We start from the raw sequence: 25797 nt of genomic DNA on the forward strand, positions 1-25797 counted from the left end.
ACTATCGCGTTATGTCAGAACAGACTGAATATAGAATGTAGAACATTTCGGTACAGGAATTGGCCCTTTGGCCCATAATGTTGTGTTGAACTTGACACCAAATTAGATTCATCCCTTCTGCCTGCCCTTGGTCCATATCTCTCCATTCTTTGCATATCCGTGTGCTTATCTAAATGTCCCTCCAGTGTCCCTATCATATCTGCCTCGGCCACCATCCCTTGCTGCGCATTTGAGACTCATACCATTCTGTTTATAAAAATTATATCTCTTTTGAACTTTTCCCCCTCTCACCTTTAAATGCATGCCCCCTAATATTGGACATTTCAATTCTGGGGGAAAAAGATTCTCACCGTCAATCCTATCTATGCATCTCATAATTTTATCGACTTCTATCAGGTCTCCCCTCAGCCTCAGCTGCTCCAGACAAAACAACTGGATTTTTCAAACCTCTTCTTATAGCTCATACCCTGTAATCCAGGCAGCATCTTTGTAAACCTTTTCTGCACCCTCTCCAAACTATCCACCTCCTTTCTGTAATGTGGCAACAAGAATTGAGCAAAGTACTCTGTAGCCCAGTTAAAATCTTGTAAAGTTGCAACATGACATCTTGACCCTTGTACTCAATTCCCCGACCAATAAAGGCAAATATGCCTTCTTTGCCACTGTATCTACTTGTGTGACCACTTTCAGAGAGCTGTGGAATTGAAACCTGAGATCCCTTTCAACATCAATGCTTTTGGGTCCTACCATAACTTGCATACTTTTCCTTAACGTTTGATCTCCCAAAGTGCAGAACCTCACTCTTATCTGGCAATTAAACTCTCTATCTGCCATTTCTCTGCCCATATCTGCAACTGATCTATATCCCGCTGCATCTTTTCACAACCTTCTACACTGTCCAGAACTCCATTGATCTTTGTGTCACCTGCAAACTGACTAACCCACCCAACTACATTTTCATCCACATCATTTATATATATATATATATCACACCTTGGAAGTCCCAATATGGATCTCCACCACTAGTCATGGACCTCCAGCAACAAAAACGCCCTTCCACCACTACCCTGTGCCTTCTATGGGCAAGCCAATTCTGAATCCACACGGCCTAGTCATTGTGGATCCCATGCATCTTAATCTTCTGGATGAGACAACCATGACATTGTCAAAAGCCTTACTAAAATCGATGTAAACAACATCCACTGCTCTACCCTCATTGATCACCTATGTCACATCCTTGAAAAATTCAATCCTGTTAGTAAGACATGACCTTCCCCACACAAAGCCATGCTGATGGTCCCTAATTAGACCATGCTTTTCCAAATGTGCGCAAATCCTATCCCTGAGAATTCTCTCCAAAAGCTTCCCAACCACTGATGCACGACTCGCCAGTCTGCAGTTTCCTGGATTATTCCTATTTCCCTTCCCTTCGCTTCCATTAGTTACTTGCCAGACCTCTAGGACGCCTCCAGTGGCTAACGAGGATACAAAGATCTTGGCAAGGCCTCAAAAATTTCCTCTCTTGTCTCTCTCAATAATCTGAGATAGATACCTTTGGCTCCTGGGGATTTATCTGCCTTAATGCTCTTCTAGAGACCCAACATCACTTCTTTCTTGATCTCAAAATGCTCTTGCACATTAGCATGCTCCACACAAATCTCACTATTCTCCATACCCTTCTTCTGGGTGAATAGCAATGCAAAGTACTCATTTAGGATCTCGCCCACATCCTCTGACTCCAAGCACAAGTTCCCTTCTTTGTCCTTGAGTGGTCCTGCCTTATCCCCTGTTATCATCTTGTTTTTAATGTATGTGTAGATTGCCATGTGATTCTTTTTAACTCTACTTGTCAAGGTCATTTCATGGCCCTAATTCCCTGCTTAAGTTCTTTCCTTGTTCTTTATATTTCTTAGGGGCCCTGTTTGATTTTAGCTCCCTAAGCCTTACATATGCTTTTTTTTTGACTAAATTCACAACCTCCCTCATTATCCAAGGGTCCCTTATTTTGCCATCCTTGTCCTTACTGGAACATGCCAGTCCTGAACTTTGAGCTCCATGTAAACAACTCCCACATGTCACATGTGGAATTGCTGGATAAAAGTTCCTCCCAATTAACACTCCCTGGCTTCTGCCTAATACTGCCATAATGCCTCCCCCGCCCCCAATTAAGAATCTTCCTGCAAGGTCCTGACTTATCTTTATTCATAGTTATCTGAAAACTTAAGGAGTTGTAATTACTATATGCTCTCCCACTGATAGGTCAGTCACCTGGCCAGGCTCATTAGTCAATACAAGGTTCAGTATGGCTCCTCCTCCTAGTTGGTCCATGCACATTCTGTTTCAAGACACTGTCTTGAATACACCTAACAGTCCTGGTCCATCTAATCCTTTTGCTCTAAGGGAGTCCCAGCCAATATTGGATACGTTAAAGTCACTCACCATGACAACCTGTTATTATTGCACTTTTCCATAATCTGCCTCCATGTTTGTTCCTCAATGTCATTGGTGGCTTTTGGGGTGCATTGAGTATAATCTACCAGTGATTGCACCCATCTTACTTTTGAGCTCTGCCCATACTGTCTCATGGATGAGCCCTCCACTTATCAGAATTGGAAGATTAGTTATGTGCTCTGAATATCACTTCAAACATTTATATTAGCTTGAGATTTCTTGGCCTTCAGGTTATTTCCTAAGAAGTTTTCTTTTCAAATCTCCTCTACTGTCCCACAATTGTCGACTGCCTGTTCGACACAAGTGCTTCTTGAATATAGCCGCCATGGGTCAGAACCCTCCTGGTTCTAATAACACTCTGGAGTCATAGAACAGTACAGCATAGGAATGGGCCTTTCAGTCCCCAGTGTTAAGCGGAACATGATGCCAAATTAAACTAATCCCTTCTGCCTACCCTTTGTCCATATCCTCCATTCCTTACATGTTCATGTGCTTATCTAAAAGCTCCACAAATGCCCCTATTCTATCTGCTTCCACCACCACCCTTGGCAGCACATTCCAGACACCTACTACTACTACTCTGGGGGGGGAGAAAAAACTTGCACCTCACATCTCCTTTGAACTTACCCCTTCTCATCTTAAATGTATGACCCCTAGTATTAGACATTTCAACATTGCATTTAAAAACTTTAATTTGGTAATCCCAAAATTTCAGTCCCAGTTATTAGATTACTGATCAAAAGATGTTTTTTTCAGAATTTCTACTGAACTCTGCTAAGTAGAGATATTCTGTGGTTTTATTTAAGTTTATCTTGTTGTCCTTTGACTGAACTATTATTTGAAAATTTAACCAATTTGCGTTGTATTTAAGAATCTAAAGTGAAAACTTTTGCTTTCATTGGTAATGAGCTTGGATAGGAGCAAGTCATGTAATTAGATGGTTCTGAGTATGCAGCCCTGACCACAAGTAATTAATATAGGGTGCCTTGATCAGTCGCTCAATGTTCTTTGGACCCACCCACATCCTGATAGCTGCTGGGCACACTGCATGGTGACAAGCCTCCCTGCAGCTGGGTTAATACTGGCAGCATCTGGGTTAATATTAGTAGCAACAGGATAAGACCCATGGGTTGTCATTAATTAGCTACTAAAGGGTGTCGATTGGTAGCATGTCAAGCATGGATCTCACTTTAATTAGCTGGGCTAATGGTGTATCTGAATTTTGCTTCTGGCAGTGTTAATTCATGGGTTGCTTCTGATCCTGGGATTCTGATGCCTGTTTCACAGTGGCAGCAGCTCCCCTATTGATGCTACAGAGCACAGATTCTGTCTTGATTGGTTAACAGCTCTTGTAAGTGAGAACATCCACCACAGGGGCCTTGATTTCAGGGGAAGACCTGTCAGTGTCCTCACCACTGTCTGACTTGTGATTCAGCAAGTCTTCGCAAAAAGGAGCAGTGAGGATCCCTGGCTAGATATCCAGCCTGGATTAGTGGTGCTGGAAGAGCACAGCAGTTCAGGCAGCATCCAAGGAGCTTTGAAATTGACGTTTTGGGCAAAAGGCCTTCATCTTTTGCCCGAAACGTCGATTTCGAAGCTCCTTGGATGCTGCCTGAACTGTTGTGCTCTTCCAGCACCACTAATCCAGAATCTGGTTTCCAGCATCTGCAGTCATTCTTTTTACCTAGATATCCAGCCAGCAGGCAAGACCACAGTGCCTCAAGAATCTGCCCTAGAACATTCTGATAAATAAGAAGCGGTGGTGGCTTGAAAAGTAACCCTTGAAATACTTTCTTTATTTGAATGTTTCCTTTCTGTGCTGACATCAGCCGTCTGTTATTTTCTATCTTTCTGATGCTTTCCTATCTGTACCCAAGGTTTTTTTTTCTGATTCCCCACATCTTTGGACCTTTATACTAGTTGATATATAAAACCATTTTACTTTTGGCTGAGTTTTGTGGAATACAAAACAAATTATTTATTTCCCCACAGTTAACCAACAGAGATTTGATGCATTAGCTTTGTAGGAACTATTAACCTGTTAATAGTTGATCTTAGTGTTTAACACTAAGATCAATTAAGAGACGAAAACATTCTCCAAGTAAAATACTTACGAACCTTTTTTTTTAAAGTGGAACTGACTTGTTTTCTCTTTTCACATCAGCTTCCTTCCCGGCAGCCCAATATCTAAATTATGAAATGACAGATTACATTTAAACATTTCAAACTAAAGTTGTACTGGGAATAGCGCTGTGCTATTTAGCCCCTTGATTGTGCTCTGTCATTCAATGTCTTGTCACTGTTCTGATCTCTTATTGCTGCCTTTGCCCCACAATCACTTTATTTTTCATTAATAAAAATCTGTCAAGCTCCGTTTTAAGTTTTAACAATTGAACTAGCAGCAGTTGTCATTTACATAAGCATACCAAACTCTTATCATCCATTTAGAAGTCTGTCTTAACTTCATAACTGCTTTCAATTTCTCAATGTATGAAAATTTGTAAAACATCTTTAAAAATTGATCAAATCCTCCTTTATCCATATAAATTTCAGGAAATGCAAACCTAATTTGTATAAACTCTCTATTTAACCTTTAGGAGGTCAATTTCATTCCAGTAAATTGTTTTTGCAATCTCTTCAAAACCAATATAATCTTTCTAAGCCGTGATGTCTGACACTGCTCAATATCCTAGGTGTAGCCGAAGACATTGAACAGAGATCTGTGAGATATCAACTTAATGGCATGTGGGTACAGCTTATTTTCATGAGGAGAATTAACAAACAACTAGGTCTGTTTTTCCTGAACTATGATTTAAAATCAGTATGTCAGGGCAAGTGACTGCAAATCCTGTAATGTTCATGAAAGTTTGTTGATACTGTAGGGTTTATGCTGGAAGAAAACATTGTAATTGGTTTTAGGAGGAGCAGGAGTTTTAAAAAGAATTAGTTTGAGTTCTTTGTTCTGTTTGAAGGAGACCTGACAAGTCAAATGCAAGTACCGTCTCTGCTGGAAAAGAACATTGTTTAGTGGGGTTAAGGGACTAGGTTACTCCTGTAAGAGTTTGTGAAAATTGCCAACTAGAAGTGTTTCTTTTAGAACCTTGCATTGTAATACTGAGAAAGTACGAGTTCTCAGTTTTGAGTTTTCCATTGGAAAGACTTGACATCTCACTGGACAAGACAGTAAGTCAAATCTAGATCAGGCAGGAAAGGAAGATTTTAAGTGGCTTTTTATTAACTGTAAAGCAATGATGTGCAATAAATGGTATTTTATTTAGCTATGTATTTTGAAATCTTTCAAATGGTTGTATTAGTATCATAGAAAGTTGCATCATATAATCCCTACAGTGTGGAAACCTACACATCCCTGAACATATGGGCAATTTAGTATAGCCAATTCACCTAACCTGCACATCTTTGTTCTGTGGGAGGAAACCCATGCAGACACAGGGAGAATGCACAAACTCTACACAGCCAGTCACCCGAGGCTGGACTTGAACTCGGGTCTGTGGCGCAATGAGGCGGCAGTGCTAATCACTGAGCCACTGTGCTGCCACTAAAAGATTGCCACCGGTAATAAGGGACCACGGCTGTTTCTGCCCAGTTACAAACCAGGGCCTGTTCGTGTGTGAGGCAAACGTGATAACCACTACACCATAGAAACACACTGTCTTCAGAACTTCCAGGCAGCTTTCTCTTTCTAATGTACAACTTGTAAAACCAGATGAATGAGCTTGATGTTGGCTTATTAATTTAATAATAGGAATTAATTTAAAACATGATTGTTAGTGTGTAAATATACACTTACCTATTTTACCTAACTTTTCTCCAAGTTTCAGTAAATGCTGAAATGAAAATTTGTCACCAATGGTTTTTTTTTTCAAGCTGTGAAAACATCAAACTGTTTGTATAGAGAGAGCTGTCAGCTTTGCATCACCATTTGAGGTGATAAGTTAATACTTTTCTACATCAACTACACCTATAATGACGAGTAGTCATCCTGAACTTGGTGCTAGTATATTTGTGTCTGAGTTATGGGTTTCTGACTGACTGTAATGATTTGATCACAGAATCTATGAAAACTAAATTGGCATTATTTGAAGCATTTTCTCTATGTTCTAACCAGCAGTCCCCTCTCACCACCACAATTATAACATTATCTGCTGGTTAATTTAGTATCTGCCTTTGGAGTCTTGTGTACAAATTGGCTGTTGCAATTCCCTACGCAACAGCAACAGTACTTCAGAAATAACTCATTGGCTGAGAAGTACTGTAAATTAATATATTATACCATGCCTAGTATGACAACATTATGGATGTCTACACTTCTCAGAGTAACAAACCAAACTAAGGACACTAAACTTGGATATAACTGGAGGTTCCTCTCCCCACACAGATGCATATGACACACTCCAGAGGCAAAATCTCTAACTTGTTTAGGAGTCAACTAAATGCTACAGTGGTCATCATCTTGAAATCATGAACATTTGGAAACAAAATGGATAAATGCTCCATTTATATTTGAGCATTTGTTTGTCTTAATGCTATAATATAAATTAGGTTGTGTTAATAATGACACTGCTGATTATCTTGGTGCTAGCAAATATAAGATGACTATTGCTATTTCAAGTCACAGGCTAAGAACTTAATATGTCTGTAAACGCCAGCGACACGGTTTTCAAAGTGCTGGTCTCTCAAGACATACACACAGTCATCAAAGAAGACCTAACAGCTAGTAAGTGAAATAGTCACCATGATTTTTGTTTTTTGTTGTCAGTACAGTGAAACCTATCCACAAATCAAATAATAGCAGATTCACAGCATTGGTAATACTGGGATACTGGAGGGAGAAAAGTTAATGAATTCTGTAATATGAAGGCACTCAAGATCTATTCAGCGAAAACTGGAGAACCACTTTGAAAGATATACAGCTGGTTCTTCTATAGCACATTCTTGTGCAACCCCACATTATAGAAAAATCGCTCTTCCGAAACAGCACTTAAATTGTTGGCACACATTTTAAAAGTTCGTGCTTTAGAAATAGTGTCTCCAATTTATCAATCATGTTGCAATAAATTTGCATTAAAGAAACATTGCAGAATGACCTACACTACATAATATTAACAAACAATTCAAAGCATCAGGTACCTGTGTACGGCACAGTCAGTCTGTAGGTGTGAAATAAAGTTTGCAATCTAATAGAGATGATAGTATTCCAGAATTTAACAAATTTACATCTAAAAGCAGCTTGGATTTATCATATTTTGGTGCATATTTGCTGCTCCTGTTCCAAATTGCTCCATATCTTTTTTGTTTATAAAAAGAGGTCTTTACGCTCCTCTTCATTAACTCACTGCAGAGAATAACATCGTGGTTTTTAATCAATGCCTTATTTTTGTGCTTAATGCTTTCTAATGGACTGGATCTTAAAGTTATTTCAGAAGTCACATGACACCACATTATAGTCCAACAGGCTTATTTGAAATCACAAGCTTTTGGAGCGCTGCTCCTTCAGGTGAACTTCATGTGATGATGCAGCAGTGCTCCAAAAGCTTGTGATTTCAAATAAACCTGTTGGACTATAATCTCATGTCATGTGACTTCTGACTTTGTCCACCCCAGTCCAACACTAACACTTTCATATTAAAGTTATGTCATAATTCTGTTGTGTACAGTGCAAATATTAGTGGATAGCGTAAAGTGCAGCTGAAGAAAAATTTGTTTTCAACCCCTAACTATGTTACAAGTTTTCTTTTTGCAAAGCTAAAATCAGATGATATTTCTAACTTGGTCAAATATATGGTGTCTGTTGCCGTAACCACTGGGGACTATGAAATTCTATCTGTTGTTAGTAGAGTCATAGAGATGTACAGCATGGAAACAGACTCTTCGGTCCAACCCGTCCATGCCGACCAGATATCCTAACCCAATCTAGTCCCACCTGCTAGCACCCGGCCCATATCCCTCCAAACCCTTCCTATTCATATACCCATCCAGATACCTCTTAAATGTTTCAATTGTACCAGCCTCCATCACATCCTCTGGTAGCTCATTCCATACACATACCACCCTCTGCGTGAAAAAGTTGCCCCTTAGGTCTCTTTTTATATCTTTCGCCTCTCACCCTAAACCTATGCCCTCTAGTACTGGACTCCCCGACCCCAGGGAAAATACTTTGTCTATTTATCCTATCCATGCCCCTCATAATTTTGTAAACCTCTATAAGGTTACCCCTCAGCCTCCGACACTCCAGGGAAAACAGCCCCAGCCAGTTCAGCTCAAATCCTCCAACCCTGGCAACATCCTTGTAAATCTTTTCTGAACCCTTTCAAGTTTTGCAACATCTTTCCGATAGGAAGGAGACCAGAATTGCACGCAATATTCCAACAGTGGCCTAACCAATGTCCTGTTAAAAAAGCAAGGAGTTTTGATTTTTCACAAGTGAAGATTTTCAATTCGACTAGTCTATATCTGAAATAAATACATTTTCACATGTTTTGTACAGTCTCTAGAAATGCAAATATTACAACACATTGATTGACATGGCATATTTGAGAATGTTTAACATTTAAATAGCACCAATATTTTAGATTAATGAAATCATCTAATAACAAGTCTCTCCAGCCTGTTCTGATGTTCAGTGAGACCATAGCTGACTTGCAGTCTAATTCCATAAACCCACTTTTGTCCCATGACCAGTAAATATATTTGATGATAGCTATCAATCTCTGATTTAAAATTATAATTGATGTAGTATCAGTTGTTAATTTTCAAGAGTTCCAAAATTCTGTCTTTTTCTGTGTAGAAGAGTTTCCTAACTTTGTTCCCAAAAGGCCTAACACTTGATATTAGATTATGCCCCAAGTCCTAGACTCCTCAATCAGCAGAAATAGTTTTGCTTAATTGACTCTAACTATTTGCTGTGATTTGAAAACTTCAACACAATCACCATTTAGCGTTCCAAATTTCTGACTGTACAGCCCATTGCAGTAGAGCTAATCTTCCGGTAAATCTATGCCATACTTATCCAAGGCCAGTATAACCTTCCTAATGCAGTAGCTAGAATTGCTTTTGGTGTTTCAGAGATCTGTTAGAACCTGTATAGCTGTTGATGCTCATACAGTACGCTACACAGCAATTGGATGTGGACAGCTATTGGATTGCTGTTGTCCACTAAGTTCGCAACTATCTACATGTGGTTTCGTCAAAATTGTGATGAATTACATTTCTGATTTGCAATGGGTACAATTAGAGTCATAGAGATGTACAGCAAGGAAACAGACCTCTCAGTCCAACCCGTCCATGCCGACCAGATATCCCAACCCAATCTAGTCCCACTTGCCAGCACCAAGCCCATATCCTTCCAAACCCTTCCTATTCGTATACCCATCCAAATGCTTTTTAAATGTCGCAATTGTACTAGCCTCCATTACTTCCTCTGGCAGCTCATCCCAGGCACATACCTCCCCTGCGTGGAAAAAGTTGCCCCTTGGGTCTCTTTTATATTTTTCACCTCTCACCCTAAACCTATACCCTCTAGTTCTGGACTCCTCCACCCCAGGGAAGAGACTTTGTCTATTTATCGTATCCATGCCCCACATGATTTTGTAAATCTCTATCAGGTCACCCCTCCGCCTCTGACGCTCCAGGCAAAACAACCCCAGCCTATTCAACCTCTCCCTATAGTTCAAATCCTCAAACCCTGGCAACATCCTTACAAATCTTTTCTGAACCCTTTCAAGTTTCACAACATCCTTCCGATAGAAAGGAGACCAGAATTGAACGCAGTATTCCAAAAGTGATCTACCCAGTGTCCTGCAACTCCACTTTCAAGGAGCTATGACCTGCACTCTGGCATCTCTTTATTCAGCAACACTCCATTGGACCATACCATAAAGTGTATAAGTCCTGCTAAGGTTTGCTTTCCCAAAATGTAGCACCTCGCATTTATCTAAATTAAAATCCATCTGCCACTTCTCAGCCCATTGGCCCATCTGATCAAGATCCCATTGTAATCTGAGGTAGCCTTCTTTGCTGTCTACTATACCTCCAATTTTGGTGTCATCTGCAAGCTTACTAACTCTACCGCTTATGCTCAGTTCTGAGTCATTTATATAAATGATCCAACATTTATATAAGTGATCCAACACCGATCCTTGTGGCACTCCACTGGTCACAGGCCTCTAGTCTGAAAAACAACCATCCACCACCACCCTCTGTCTTCTACCTTCGAGCCAGTTCTGTATCCAAATGGCTGGTTCTCCCTGTATTCCATGAGATCTAACCTTGCTACTCAGTCTCCCATGGGGAACCTTGTCGAATGCCTTACTGAAGTCCAAAAGATCATGATCACCATTCTGCTCTCATTAATTCTCTTTGTTACTTGAGACTTGTTTATACTGTTGCTTTGCAAGCAGTACGGTAGATATTCTAAATAACTCTTGGGTGTGTCGCTTTCTTCTAGTGAATTTATTACAATAAGACGTTGTGCTACATAAACCATCTTAAATTCTGATCGGATAAAGCATAATTTTCTTTCACAAACAAATTGTCATTAGTAAATTTTGCACTGCATTTAAAATCTTGACAGTTGCATTCCCAGATCTGTCTAACAGGTCTTAATTTTAGTTTTAAAATTCTTAACTCTGACCTATGACTTTGTAGCAATGTTTGATACCCTAGTCCTTGAGGAATGCGAATAATTAGAAATAGAGCTGGGTTGAACATAATACTGTTGTCAAACCTCACTGAAATTGCATGCTCAAAATCCAGCCTCGCTCTTCCTGAAATTTGTAAATTTTATCAAAGTATGTGAAGTCCCCAGTTTGTCTTTTGGGGAAAATCCAGGTTAACATAAAACATTGACAACGTTCCTGTATGGGAGTCATGCTATTTGTAGGAGATGTGTGTCACAAAGATCAAGTTGTGAAAGAACAAAACTGGGGATCTATTTTCCTCAAGACCTGATGCATTTTTAGCAACATGCAGAAGTAATAATGCAAGTTCAAAACAGCTGAGCAAATAACCAATTTTTCCCTTTGTAATGAAGGTGTGGGTGTACTGTACCTTTGAGAGTCAAAAGCAGCAGAACTACCTGACAGCACCGAGTGTTCTAAAAGGTTACATTATATTTTTTCAGTTCAGCAGGTAGTACCCCAAAAAAACCAAACTCCAATCAATTTTGAATTTAGCATATTGAGAATCTTAAAAGTCAATTACACAATCTGATGCTTTGGGGGTATAAGACCAGGGAAAATTGAACAGTTGGGAGGAGAACTGCCAGACCAATGATATCCGCAAATGGCCTAGAGAATAGCTCTCTTAAAGGTACCTTTATGATCAGTAACCTGTGAAGCAGAATCCCCAAGAAGAAAATAAGACCGGAATACAAAGAACTGAAAACTGCCTGGTTTTGAGATAAGAAGTTTTGTTTTGTAAATCGTAATTGGGGGGCTTCATTGGACTAGTACTATAGAGGGAAAGTAATAGGTTAGAGGAAGGGATTGTAAATAGTTGTCATTTTTAATTATTCTCTGTTATACTTTAAGAAATAAAGTTGTTACTTCTACTTTTACTAGTTCTTGGCCTCTTGAATTTTCACAGATTACTGCACAGAATAAATCTTTTCCTGTCTGGGTTAAAATGAGCAGGAAGGCTTACCCCGTGTTGTAACAATTTGGGGGTTCATCTGGGATTTGAATTGTTTTAGACAGATTTGAGTAGATTTGGGGGTACAAAAAAATGCCAGTAGATTTAAACACTTGCAGGTTAGTGTCCTAGATCTTTAAGTAAAAAGTAGGTGAGGCAATTTGTTTACTTTCGTTGACTTGTGGATGATTAAGTTAAAAATGAGGTTTTATTGTATCACTTATTTAAAAGTGATTTAAATTCAAATTAAAACCTTTATAAAATTGCTAAAGAGGTTCTGGGATTTGAAGATGATTCTCAAATTTACCAAGAAAGTTTAGAAGGAATGAAAAAAGCCATACTTTTAGAATTAGCAAATAAGTTAGATTTGGGTTTAACCAAGGACAAAAGTAAAGCTGAAATTGTAAGGGAGATACACCTAAGTGTTTTGAGTGTCAGAGAAACAGACAAGTGCAGTAGTGGTAGAAAAACTTAAATTACAATTGAGGATAATGGAGTTAGAAGATAGGAAAAGGAAAAAGAGAGAGCAGGTTCTTGGATGAGCAAAGAGAAGAAAGGACGAGAGGAAAAAGAAAGAGACCGTTCTTAGTTGAGCAAAAAGAGAGAATTTGAACTTGAAGTTGCGACTTAATCAGCAAAATCAAGTTAACAGGATGGAAATTAAAAGAGACGGTAGTGATATATACAAATATATCAAAACTCTGCCACATTTTGATGAGAAAGATGTTGAAGCCTTTTTTATTTCATTTGAAAAATTGGCTAGGCAGACAGAGTGGTCTGAGGATTTATGAGTAATGCTAGTTCAGACTAAACTGGTAGGCAGAGCTAGTGAGATATTTGCCACACTGTCAGGTGAGGGGGTCAAGAGATTATGAAGAGGTTAAACAGGCTATTTTAAGTGCTTATGAATTGGTTCCAGAAACATATAGATAGTGGTTCAGAAACACAAAGAAGGACTTGTGTTGACTAAGTCTGACTAAGGTCAGACTTATAGGAGAAAGTGAGGACTGCAGATGCTGGAGATCAGAGCTGAAAGTGTGTTGCTGGAAAGGCGCAGCAGGTTAGGCAGCATCCAAGGAGCAGGAAAATCGACGTTTTGGGCATGAACCCTTCTTCAGGAATAAGGAAGGTGTGCCAAGCAGGCTAAGATAAAAGGTAGGGAGGAGGGACTTGGTGGAAGGAGGTAAAGGTGAGGGTGGTAGCCCAGAGTGGGGGCGGAGAGGTCAGGAAGAAGATTGCAGGTTAGGAAGGTGGTGCTGAGTTCGAGGGTTGGGCCTGAGACAAGGTGGGGTGAGGGGAAATGAGGAAACTGGAGAAATCTGAGTTCATCCCTTGTGGTTGGAGGGTTCCTAGGCGGAAGATGAGGCGCTCTTACTCCAGCTGTCGTGTTGCCATGGTCTGGCGATGGAGGAGTCCGAGGACCTGCATGTCCTTGGTGGAGTGGGAGGGGGAGTTGAAGTGTTGGGCCACGGGGTGGTTGGGTTGGTTGGTCCGGGTGTCCCAGAGGTGTTCTCTGAAACGTTCCGCAAGTAGGCAGCCTGTCTCCCCAATATAGAGGAGGCCACATCGGGTGCAGCGGGTGCAGTAAATGGTGTATGGAGGTGCAGGTGAATTTGTGGCGGATATGGAAGGATCCCTTAGGGCCTTGGAGCGAAGTAAGGGGGGAGGTGTGGGCGCAAGTTTTGCATTTCTTGCGATTGCAGGGGAAGGTGCCAGGAGTCGAGGTTGGGTTGGTGGGGGGTGTGGACCTGACGAGGGAGTCACGGAGGGAGTGGTCTTTTCGGACGCTGATAGGGGAGGGGAGGGAAATATATCCCTGGTGGGGTCCGTTTGGAGGTGATGACGGATGATACGATGTATATGGAGGTTGGTGGGGTGGTAGGTGAGGACCAGTGGGGTTCTGTCCTGGTGGTGATTGGAGGGGCGGGACTCAAGCGCGGAGGAGCGGGAAGTGGAGGAGATGCGGTGGAGAGCATCGTCGATCATGTCTGGAGGGAAATTGCGGCCTTTGAAGGAGGCCATCTGGATTGTATGGTATTGGAACTGGTCCTCCTGGAAGCAGATGCGGCGGAGACGAAGGAATTGGGAATATGGGATGGTGTTTTTACAGGGGGCAGGGTGGGAGGAGGTGTAGTTTGGGTAGCTGTGGGAGTCGGTCGGTTTATAGTACATGTCCGTGTTGATTCGGTTGCCCGAGATAGAAATGGAGAGGTCTAGGAAGGGGAGGGAGGAGTCTGAGACGGTCCAGGTAAATTTGAGGTCGGGGTGGAAGGTGTTGGTAAAGTGGATGAATTGTTCAACCTCTTCGTGGGAGCACGAGGCAGCGCCAATACAGTTATCGATGTAGCGGAGGAAAAGGTGGGGGGTGGTGCCAGTGTAGCTGCGAAAGATGGACTGCTCCACATATCCTATGAAGAGGCAGGCATAGCTGGGGCCCGTGCGGGTGCCTATGGCTACTCCTTTGGTTTCCGGCCTATCACCCTCACCTTTACCTCCTTCCACCTATCGCATTTCCAACGCCCCTCTCCCAAGTCCCTCCTCCCTACCTTTTATCTTAGCCTGCTTGGCACACCTTCCTCATTCCTGAAGAAGGGCTCATGCCCGAAACGTTGGTTCTCCTGCTCCTTGGATGCTGCCTGACCTGCTGCGCCTTTCCAGCAACACATTTTCAGCTAAGGTCAGACTTATGTTGAGTACAAAAGAATTAAACATAGTCATTTTGATCGACTGGTGCATGCTTTGAAAATAGGTAATACTTTTGAGATGCTAAGAGAGATTATTATGCTGGAGGAGTTTTAAAAGCTCACTTCCAGAGATGGTAAGAATTCATATGGAGGAACAGAAAGTGAGAAGGACAGTAGAATTAGCAGATGAGTACATGTTGGTGAATAAGACAAGCTTCTGGCCTTAATTTCTATCCTGTGATGGATAGAAGTTGGGAGAAGGGGCGATCCTACACTATGAAACCAAGAGTAGAGAACACTGGATAAGAATTTGCCACAGGATTAAAAAAAAAGCTGAAGAGGGTGGTTAGGAGGTGAAAGGCGTCCGGCATTTCCACTATGGTAAAGTGGGACACATAAAGTCACAGTGCTGGTCATTAAAGAAGAGCGCTGTGGGAAAAGATGTGGTAAAAGAAGCTAAGCCAGTGGCGTTAGTGAAGGAGACCCCAAGAAGCTGCAGGAGAGTGCACAGAAGCTGGGTATGGAGTTTAGTACCTGATCTCTACAAAGAATTCGCCTCTGTGGGTAAAGTTTACTCAGAAAGGGGAGAAGGACAAGAAGTTATAATTTTGAGAGATACAGGATCTAACCAGTCATTGATATTAAGGGATGAGCGAATATGTACTCTTTCTAATCTGTTACCTGAGAGTGTGGTAATTTGTCGTATAAATGGGCAGAAATTTACCGTTCCCCTATATAAGGTCAGGTTGGAGCGCCAACTCAAGACTGGGGAAGCTACAGAGTGTCAGTTCCAGGAATTCAATTTGTTCTTGGGGATGCTTTGGCAGGATCCAAGGTGGGAGTGACACTGATTGTTGTGGAGAAGACCAAGAAACTGCGGAGTTAAAACCGAAATATCCTAGTATTTTCCCAGACTGTGGTATCCAGATCCCACTATCATAAGTCACACAAAGCGAAAAGTAAAGAGAAAGATGAAGGAGTTGAAGTTCAGTTAGCAGATACCCTGTTTGACGTAATGCTGCAGGAAAGACCTGAACAGGCAGAGGGTCAGACCGAAGTGTTTAGTCCTGAAAGGCTAAGGGACTTGCAACAGCAAGACAAGCCAATAAAAGATATATATGTGGATGCGTACTCCGAAAAGGAGGAAGAGAAAATTCCATAGGGTTATTAGAATCCTAAGGTGGAAATGGAGACCACGGCAGGTTAGTGCAGAGGAGAAATTTGCCAAAGTGCACTGGATTGTGTTGTCGGTAGTGTACAGACAGGAGGTGTTACAGGTAGCACATGAACTACCTGTAGGAGGTCACCTCTGGGTATGAAAGACTCAGGATAAGGTACAAAAACATTTTTATTGGCCTGGAGTGCACAAGGATGTGGTTAACTTTTGCCATGCATGTCATACATGCCAAATGGTAGGTACGCCACAGGCGGTAATAAAACCAACACCTTTGTTGCCAATTCCCACATTTGAAGAATCCTTTCATGTGGGTTATAATTGAAAAGGGGTAGTAGAGGAGTTGTAGCTTTTATCACACGGTATGGGCTACCCAGAGAGATTCAGTCGGACCAAGGGTCAAATTTTATTGCTAGGCTGTTTAAGGAGGTTATGGATAGCTTAGCTATACTGCACTTTAAAACCAGTGCGTATCATCCGGAATCCCAGGGAGCTTTAGAAAGGTGGGATGAAGACCATGTTGAGAGCATCCTGTCAGGACTACCTGAATCTATGGGATAAAGGTATCCCATTTGTATTGTTGCCATTAGAGATGCCCCAATTAAATCTACTTCGTTCACTCCCTTTGAGTTAATATTCGGTCATGAAGTCAGAAGCCCTTTGAAATTAATTAAAGAAGAATTGACTTGGAGATCTCATACTTAGATTACATATCGGAGGTGAGGGAGAGACTAAATCGAGTAGGTGAGTTAGCTAAACAGCATCTAAAGAAGGTACAGTGTAGAACGAAGCAGATGGCAGATAAAAGCTCTGAGACTCAAGAACGTTTTTCCGAGGGGAAAATGTGTTATACTGTTACCAGTGATAGGAGATCCCTTCAAAGCCAGATTTAGTAGTCCCTGTCAAATTGAGAAAAAGTCGAGTCAGGTGAACTATCTAATAAAGATGCCAGGTAGGCAAAAACGGTATTGAGAATGTCATGTGAACATGTTGAAACCATATTATACTAGAGATTATACTAGTGAGAAAGAACTGGAGAACAGGTGTTAATTACGCCTCCACAGAGTGAGGAATCAAATCCAGATGATGTGGATTTTGCTGTGCCTCAAAATAGATTTAAAAAATGAAGAAGTCCTTGAGGAGTGGGATAGATTAGTAAGCTATCTGTCTCAGGAACATAGAATGCAGTTGAAAGATTTGTTACTGCAGTATATGGAGGACTCATGCTGTTGTACATGAAGTAGACATAGGGAATACTGTTTCCATAAAACAACATCCCTATTGGCTTAATCCTTTCAAAGCCACACAGGTCAAGATGAAAGTAGAGGCCATGCTTGACGAGGAAATCATCAAACCAAGCGAGTGGAGTTCGCCGATTGTCTTAGTTCCCAAACCGGACGGGACTCAATGATTTTGCGAGGATTATCAGAAGGTCAATGCTATTACAAAATCGGACTGATATCCATTTCCTCGATTGGGGGACTGTATCAAGAAAGTCAGATAAGCCAGTTACATCACCAAGATTGACTTAATGCGTGGTTACTGGCAGGTATCTTTATCAGAGTTGGCAAAAGAAATTTCTGCATTAGTAACCTCAAATGGGCTATATCAGTTTAAAATAATGCCCTTTTGGAATGAAGAATGCACCCGCCACATTCCAAAGACTCATGAACTGAGTTGTGGCTGGGTTAATAAACTGTGCAGTCCATTTGGGCAATGTAGTGATCTTTGTAAATCTCGGAAAGATCACATGGTACAGTTGGCAGAGCTCTTTGAACGACTACGAGAAGCAAAACTGGTAATAAACTTAAATAAAACTGAATTCACGAAAGCAGAGGCGATGTTCTTGGGACATAACATCGGTCATGGAAGGTTGACCCCACAGAACGCACAGACAAAGGCCATCAAGGAATTTCCATGACCAACCTCGAAGGAAGAGGTGCTTCGATTCTTAGGACTCAGCGGATTCTATCAGAAGTTTGTTCCAAACTTTAGCAGTGTAGTGGCACCGTTAACAGATTTGCTGAAGAACACACCGTTTTGGTGGACAGAACAATGCCAGGAAACATTCGACCACTTGAAAGCCATATTAACCACCAAACCAGTTTTAGCTACACCAAACTTTTCGAAACCTTTTAAAGTCACAGTCAATGCTAGTGACATTGGAGTTGGAGCTATACTCCTGCAGGAAGATGAGGATGGGATTGAACTGCCAGTTGGTTACTTTTTGAAGAAGATCACCCATACACCAGTGGAAATACTCCACAATCGAAAAGGAACTATTGAGTTTGGTACTGGCCTTACAACATTTTCATGTGTATGTCACGAACAATGTGTCGGAGATGGTTGTAAACATTAAAACTTAGAACATTTTAAAGACAAAAAATGTGAGACTATTTTGTTGGAGTCTTATGTTAGACTTTTAAAGATCATACATGTGAGTCGTAAGAATGTAATTGCAGATGCGTTATTGCAGTTTTAACTGATAAAGTTTAGATGAGATACATACACAGGTATATAGGAAGAAGTTTAAGGAGACTTCTATTAATGTTATCTGTATTTAGGGTAATGTGTTTAAAAAATAGAAAAAAAAGCCATCTTTTCATTATGATGGTTCATTTTCTCTTAAGAGGGAAGCTGTTATGAAGATGTGGGTATTCTGTACCTTTAAGAAAGTTAAAAGCAACAAAACGACCTGATAGCACCAAGTGTTCTGGAAATAAGTATAATGTAACCTTTTGGTCCAACAGGTAATGTAGCTGGTTGCCTGGAAACAAAAGCAGATTCGAATTAGGCCAATCAGTTTAAATTATACCCCCAAAAATACCAACTCCAATCAATTTTGAACTTAGTATATTGACAATCTTAAAAGCCAATGACACAATCTGATGCTTTGGGTATAAGACTGAGGAAAATTGAAGAGTTGGGAGGAGAACTGCCAAGCCAATGATATCTGCAAACTGCCTGGAGAGTACCTCTCTTAAAGGTACCTTTATTAACCAGTAACCTGTGAAGCAGAATCCCTAAGAGGAAGAAGACAGGAATTCGGAGAAGAACCGAAAGCTGCCTGGTTTTAAGATGAGAAGTTTTTTGTTTTGTAAATTTTATTCAGGAGTTTTATCGGACTAGTATTATAGAAGGGAAAGTAAAGATAGGTTAGAGGAAGGGGTTGTAAGTAGTTGTTAGTTAATTATTCTCTGTTATACTTTAAGAAATAAAGTTGTTACTTTTACTTTATCTAGTTCTTGCTATCAAATTTTCACAGATTACTTCATGGGATAAATCTTTTCTGTGTTGCTGGGTTAAAATAAGCTGGAGGGTTTACTCCATGTTGTAACACTTTACAAAATACTACTATTTATTAAAAATAAATAGATTCTAGCCACAGAGACGTAACTATGACCTTTTAACTCTGCTAGTTAAAACTCAAAGCCCCCAAACGCATACAAATACAGACAGAACAAAAATCATTTCTGTGGCTGGAGGGGCAAAAGTATTGGGGGTGCAGTTCATTAGTACCAGTGCTTGGGATTCAATGGCATGCTTCTTTTGTTTCCTATATCCTTCAGTTCTCTGATCATTCTCATCAGTTTCTCTGACTTCTTTAAAGGAAGCAATTGGTTCACAAATTTCAAGCCTTTGGTTAAAAGCAACATCTTACAACAACTGGTGAGAACAAAATAATCAGACTTTGAGTACAGACTTTTGCTGTTGAGAGAGAAAAAGCGATATGTGCACCATCTTTGTTTCAGCAGTTTGAAGGCATCTTCTAGCATCATTCACATTTGCAAGCTGTTCAGCCACCCAGGAACCAATGATCTATTTGTTGTCAAGCTGATTGCCTTTGGTATCCGCAACTAATCACAACTCCACAATCCAATCAGCAACCTGTTGATATCCAAATCTCACTTTGTACACAGACCCCTGAGCCAGACTAACCACAAACACCACCACCCCCCACAACCTCCCCAGTACAGTGTAAACAAGATGACTTTCAGAAACTTTTTTTATCATTAATGGGATGGTGGGTTGTGCTTGCTTGGCCAGTATTTATTGCCCATCCCTTATTGCTCAGAGAGCAGTTAGGAGTCAGCCACATTGATATTGCTCTGGAGTCACATGTAGGCCAGACTACGTGAGAATAAGTTTCCTTCCTTAGAGGATGTTACTGAACCTGATGGGTTTTTCCAACAATCAAGAACGGATTCATAGTCATTGTTTGTGTCTTAATTCCAGACCTTTTCTTTAATTTGAATTCAAATTCCATCATTTGCCACAGAAGGTTTCAAACCTGGGTCCCCAGAACATTACCTGGATCTTTTGGATTAATAGTTCAGTGATAGCACATTAGGCCATTGCCTTATCTAAATTGCTTTTCAAAAGTACTGGAATTCTTTCCCTGTACTTTATTGTAAAAGTATTTTATTTTTATTGTTTTATTATAAAAGTTTTTCATCAGTCCCTAATCTAAAGTAAAATAAAAAGGTAAGGTCTTTACACTAAGCTCTAGACTAAATTGTATCCTTTCTTTTTGAAATGGTTTGAACTTTTTGTTTTCAACCATCAAGACTGGTAGTTTGTCATGTGATTATATTTTTGTAATGCAAACTTGTCTGAAATATTTGACTTTCCTGATCTGTTAGGAGAAAGTGAGAACTGCAGATGCTGGCAAGTCAGAATTGATAAAGTATGATGTTAGAAAAACACAGCAGGTCAGGCAGCATCCGAGGAGCAGGAGAGTTAATGTTTTTGGCATAGGCCCTTAATCAGGAATGTGGATGGGGAAGGAGACGGAGTGGTAAATAGAGGGGTGGGGCTGGGGGCAAGATAGGTGGGATGGAAATAGGTGGTTGCAGGAGGGAGGTAATTGTGATAGGTCATTGAGGTGGGTGGAGCAGATAGGTGGAAAGGAAGATGGACAGGTTAAAAGGGCAGTGCCGAGTTGAAGGGTTGGATCTGGGATGAGGTGGAGGGAGGGAATATTTGGCAACTTGTAATATCTATGCTGATACTATGTGGTTGTATAGTCCCTAGGCAAAAGATGAGGTGTTCTTTCTCCAGTTGGTGGGTGGCTTTGATTTTGCACCGGAAAAGACCCAGGACTTGCATGTCCTTGGGGGATTGTGAGGAGGAGCTGAAGTGGTTGGCCACAGGGTAGTGGATGTTTTGTTCCCTGAACCGTTCTGTGAGTTGGTGTCCTATCTGTTCCTGATCTGTTGTTTGATAATGCTGATTTGAGGTATTAATTTTAGTCCAAAAACCTGATATGTTCTCTAGGTGTTGAAATGTAGCATGGGATTTGTTAAATTTGTAGGGGGGCCTTTAACTTAAATGTTTTATTCAAAGGGCAGGAGCTGTATCATCATACCGCCCCAGGGCTGCACCAAAATATCAGTTTAAAGTATATACTTGAGACCCTCAAATTGCTGATTGAACCTACAACCATTTCCATTAACATGGTATTTCTTGTGGGAGCCAAAAGATGCAGCGCTCCAGATGAACAATTCCAGGTATTAGTTAAAATGCCTTTTTTGATATTTTTTTCTTTATTTTCCGGTCACTGCAGGCAACACTTTTTTTTTCTTTGAACTTTAAGCAGTGTAATAAAAGTGCTTGTGCTCATCCGTCATTTTGTGATTAGATTAGATTAGATTACTTACAGTGTGGAAACAGGCCCTTCGGCCCAACAAGTCCACACTGCCCCGCCGAAGCGCAACCCACCCATACCCCCACATTTACCCCTTACCTAACACTATGGACAATTTAGCATGGCCAATTCACCTGACTGGCACATCTTTGGACTGTGGGAAGAAACCGGAGCACCCGGAGGAAACCCACGCAGACACGGGGAGAACGTGCAAACTCCACACAGACAGTCACCTGAGGTGGGAATTGAACCCCGGTCTCTGGCGCTGTGAGGCAGAAGTGCTAACCAGTGTGCCACCGTGCCGCCCAGGTTTGACAGATTTGTATTGGGTATGTGTTCATAATACCTGTTACATTTTCTTTGAAATACGGAAGGAACATCTACAACCTAAATGTTACTTTGGTACTTGAGGGGTCGGTGGGGGGGGAGGGGGGAAATATTAAATAATTACAAGGCTTTAATTATATAATACTTTAATTGTAAGATTTTTAAAAATACCGTAGTATTAATAAAATGTTTTTTGCAGCTCAGTCCAGCCTTCATAAAGCGGATTCAGCATAAAATCAAGGACCTTTTGATACAGATGGAAGAGGGTTTGAAGACTGCTGATCCTCATGACTGTTGTGCTTACACTGGTTGGACAGGTGAGAGCATTTCAGTACCTTTTATAGTCACTCATTTCATGCATTTAAAGGCAAGCATGCTGACTATTCCTCAAAACTTTTAGGATAATTCTCCAAGTGAGAATTGATTTTGCTATTCAACATTTGTCTCTGTAATTTTCCAACCACAGATGTTAGACGGACAGGTCTCTAATTACCAGATTTACACCTCTCAAAAAAGATGTACATTTGCAATCAGCAATCCAAAACATGGTCCATTTGAGCCAGGTGCCTTGTTAAATTTGAGCTATGTCACCTATTTAGCACTTGTTTTCAATTTTTATTCTATTGAATGTACCTTGTTTTCCCTCCTACCATTGCACCCCTCACTGCATTCTCCATTTTTTTAAAAAACGGATACAAAAAACTTTTTCAGTTTGTAAACCAAGCCCACTTCCTCTACCAAATAATATTTTCTTTCTTCCTTTTGTTTGTTGTTTGCCTCCAGCACCCATTTAACTATTGTTTTCACTTTTTATCTGTTTCTGAAAGATTATTGGGTTCCCCTTATTTTTTTCTCTTCTTGTATCCTTTTTCAGTTCTCTTTGTGCACTCTGCCTGATTCCTTACTGTTATGAAGTTGAAAGAGTGTATGTTCACCTGACTGGCACATCTTTGGACTGTGGGAGGAAACCACTTTATATTAGAAAGTGTTTTCTAAAATTAAAGTACAGCCACAGCTGCAGAACAGAACAGCTAAGAGATGGGCTATTCCAAAATAGATACATGGAGTAAATGGCTGTTAAACGGGTACCTGAGTTTCTGTTGCTGTTTTGACGACAATTCAAATGTAACCAATTCATTTAACGATACTGAAACCCAATTGAGTTTGAATTTGTTGCATTGACAACATCGGGTCAATGACAGGGTACGATATTGGGCATATAAAATCAGGGCATTTAATAATTGTTTGATTGGAGCAGCATTGTTATGGAGTTGGAGTCAGATAGTAATTAGTTAAGAAAAATGGGGCTTGGATTTGTTAATTTTTTTTGTGTTCTCTTAGGATAATAAACTGTTATTTTTCTTTAAATGGTGGAAATTAGGAGTTCTTCTTGTCTCTCACACTTTTAACAGATTACAAGGTGAGGCGAGCTTTTTTCAGTGTTTGGTTTTAATTAACATAGCGGTTTGACTTCCGTGTTGTATCACTACAAATCCTGTCCCCGATTTCTTGTTATAAACTTTTTTAACTATTCTCTGTCAATCTTTGTCATCTGAGGGATTGAAACTTTCCTCCTCCAGTTAATATTTAACTGATGCCTGCAGTATCTTTGCCTTAAAAGTCTTCCGTTGCTGACTTGCAGTCTACTTAGAATCTTGCTCTAATATTTGCAAGCAGCTTTTCCCAGTCTTGTATTTTTACTTTTGACTTTTCTTTGCGAATTTCCATACCTACAGAATCTAATTGTCATCGGTATTAGTCAGATGGTATTTGTTTTCTTCACTTACTTCCATAAATAAGCTCTCATGAGTGACTTGTCCACTTCAGACAAGAATTTGAAATGCATGTCTGAATACTTATCACCAATTATCATTTTCCCATGGTTTAATACTTGGTATCTGTAAAGGAAAGATAGATTTGCAATTATGTGACACTTTTGTCCTGTTTCCTTCAAAAAACAAAAGCCTTTTAGCTGACCCACAAGGCCAAGGATCTTGAAATTAACTGCTACCCAACTAATGGCCACAACATGTTATTATCTAATCTTCAAAGAACTTGGAGATTTAAAAACAAATCACTTATGTTTTTGTACTTTTTTTAAATTTCTAATTCATTTAGTAACTAATAAACATCTTTTTCCTTTAAAATATGAGAACCTGGAAAGGATCCCTTGTTAACATAATATTGTTGTAAATCTATGATTTACAGATGACCTAGCTTTGGAACTTGCTCAAAAGCCACTCCATTATTGACAGCCTCAATGCTGCTCATATTCCGGTAGTTCATTCTGTCCTTGGACCTGCACTTCCCTGTGTTCTGGAAACTGCATTTCATTATCGTTTTTAAAGATAGTCTGCAAGCAGATGGTTGCACTGTTCCTCCATTTCTGAGACTTAATCTTAGTTGCACCAGTCTGAGAGCTTCTTTCATTCCACTCACTGCTGCACTGAACTGCAAAGAGCTCATAGGTTTCTTCTGAATTCTTAACAGATCCAAGACTTGTGATTTTTTTTTCCTGATTGCCAACTCTCAACGCCTAGCTGCACCTGTTAACTGCAAAGAGTTATCAGGCAGCTTCTGGCATGCCTTCCTGAGACTCAGCTGCACAATATCAGTGGCTTTCTCAGCAGCATAGCTACCATAACTCCTTCTGCATGGAGCGTGATCATCTCCCTTTCTGTATTGTGGACCAGTTCACATTGAGGCAAACATTGAAACTTTGTTCAACATCTCTTGAGGACGAGGTGAAAGTGAGGGCTGCAGATGCTGGAAATTAGAGTCAAGATTAAAGTGGTGCTGGTAAAGCACAGCAGGTTAGGCAGCATCTGAGGAGCAGAAAGATCGGGCAGGAGCCCTTCATCAGGAATGAAGGATTATCTGAACAGAAATGATGTGCAGGGATTTGGTGGAAAGGCAGGAGATTGGCACGAGGTAATAGAACTGGTGCAGGCTTGATGGGCTAAATGGTTTCAACTATCCTGCAACAATTCTGATTATATAGGACTTAAGAATCATAGGCCTGATGAAGGGCTCCTGCCTGAAATGTCAATTTTTCCTGCTCCTTGATTCTGCGTGAACCGCTGTGCTTTTCCAGTACTGCTGTAATCTTTCGAGGACTGTCTATGCCAAGCGCTGAATGTACAACAGAGATTTAGCAGCTGTAGAAACTCCCCCAAGAGTCAACACCACATGAACTGCTGGTTCAGAAGAATTCCATGCCAGCCTCTCATCAGACTCTTGGAGAGGACAGGCAGAAGATGAAGTAGTTGCTTGGTAACAAGGATTCCACCATCATCCAGATGCATTGACAGATTTTTTTTGCCCATTGTTCTACAAAAGCAAGATGATAAAAGATTAGTTAACTCAAGGATGGATTTTCTCCATTTAGTTCATTGATCCTATGTGAATGCATTGGGAAGAGTACAGAAGCGGTTTATGGGAATGGCTCCAGGAATGCAAACTTGGAGAGAAGAATGCTGAGAGACATTTTAATAGACATTTTGAAAATCATGAGTCGGCTATATGGAGTGGATAGGGAGAAGCAGCTCCCCCACAGCAAAAGGAAAAAGAAAACGAGAGAGTATTGATTTAAAGTGCAAAATAAGCCAGGGTGATGTGAGAAACCTTTTTACACAATGAATAGTTAAATTATTGATTGAAATGCCTGGAGGTTTGATGGAAACAGGCTCAATTGAAATGTTCTTGAAGGCATTAGATGATTATTTGAATAGAAATAATGTGCAGGGATATGGGGGAAAAGGCAGGAGATTGGCACTAGCTAAAAGAACTGGTGCAGGCATGAGACGCTAAATGTTTTCAACTATGCTGTAACAATTCTGGTTATATCAGACGTTAGAGTCCTAGAG

The 25797-nt window shown here is 40.6% G+C and overlaps 1 protein-coding gene across 1 annotated transcript in view; it reads left to right on the forward strand.

Moving 5' to 3' along the window:
- lancl2 (LanC lantibiotic synthetase component C-like 2 (bacterial)) overlaps positions 1–25797 on the forward strand; it is a 61901-nt gene that overhangs the window by 4240 nt on the left and 31864 nt on the right. Inside the window, exon 2 of the mRNA XM_072575668.1 lies at positions 22131–22248. Coding sequence (XP_072431769.1) covers positions 22131–22248 — 118 coding nt within the window. The remainder of the gene's footprint in view (positions 1–22130; positions 22249–25797) is intronic.

Source organism: Chiloscyllium punctatum, chromosome 8 (assembly GCF_047496795.1).
Source record: "Chiloscyllium punctatum isolate Juve2018m chromosome 8, sChiPun1.3, whole genome shotgun sequence".
NCBI classification, from domain to species: Eukaryota; Metazoa; Chordata; class Chondrichthyes; order Orectolobiformes; family Hemiscylliidae; genus Chiloscyllium; species Chiloscyllium punctatum.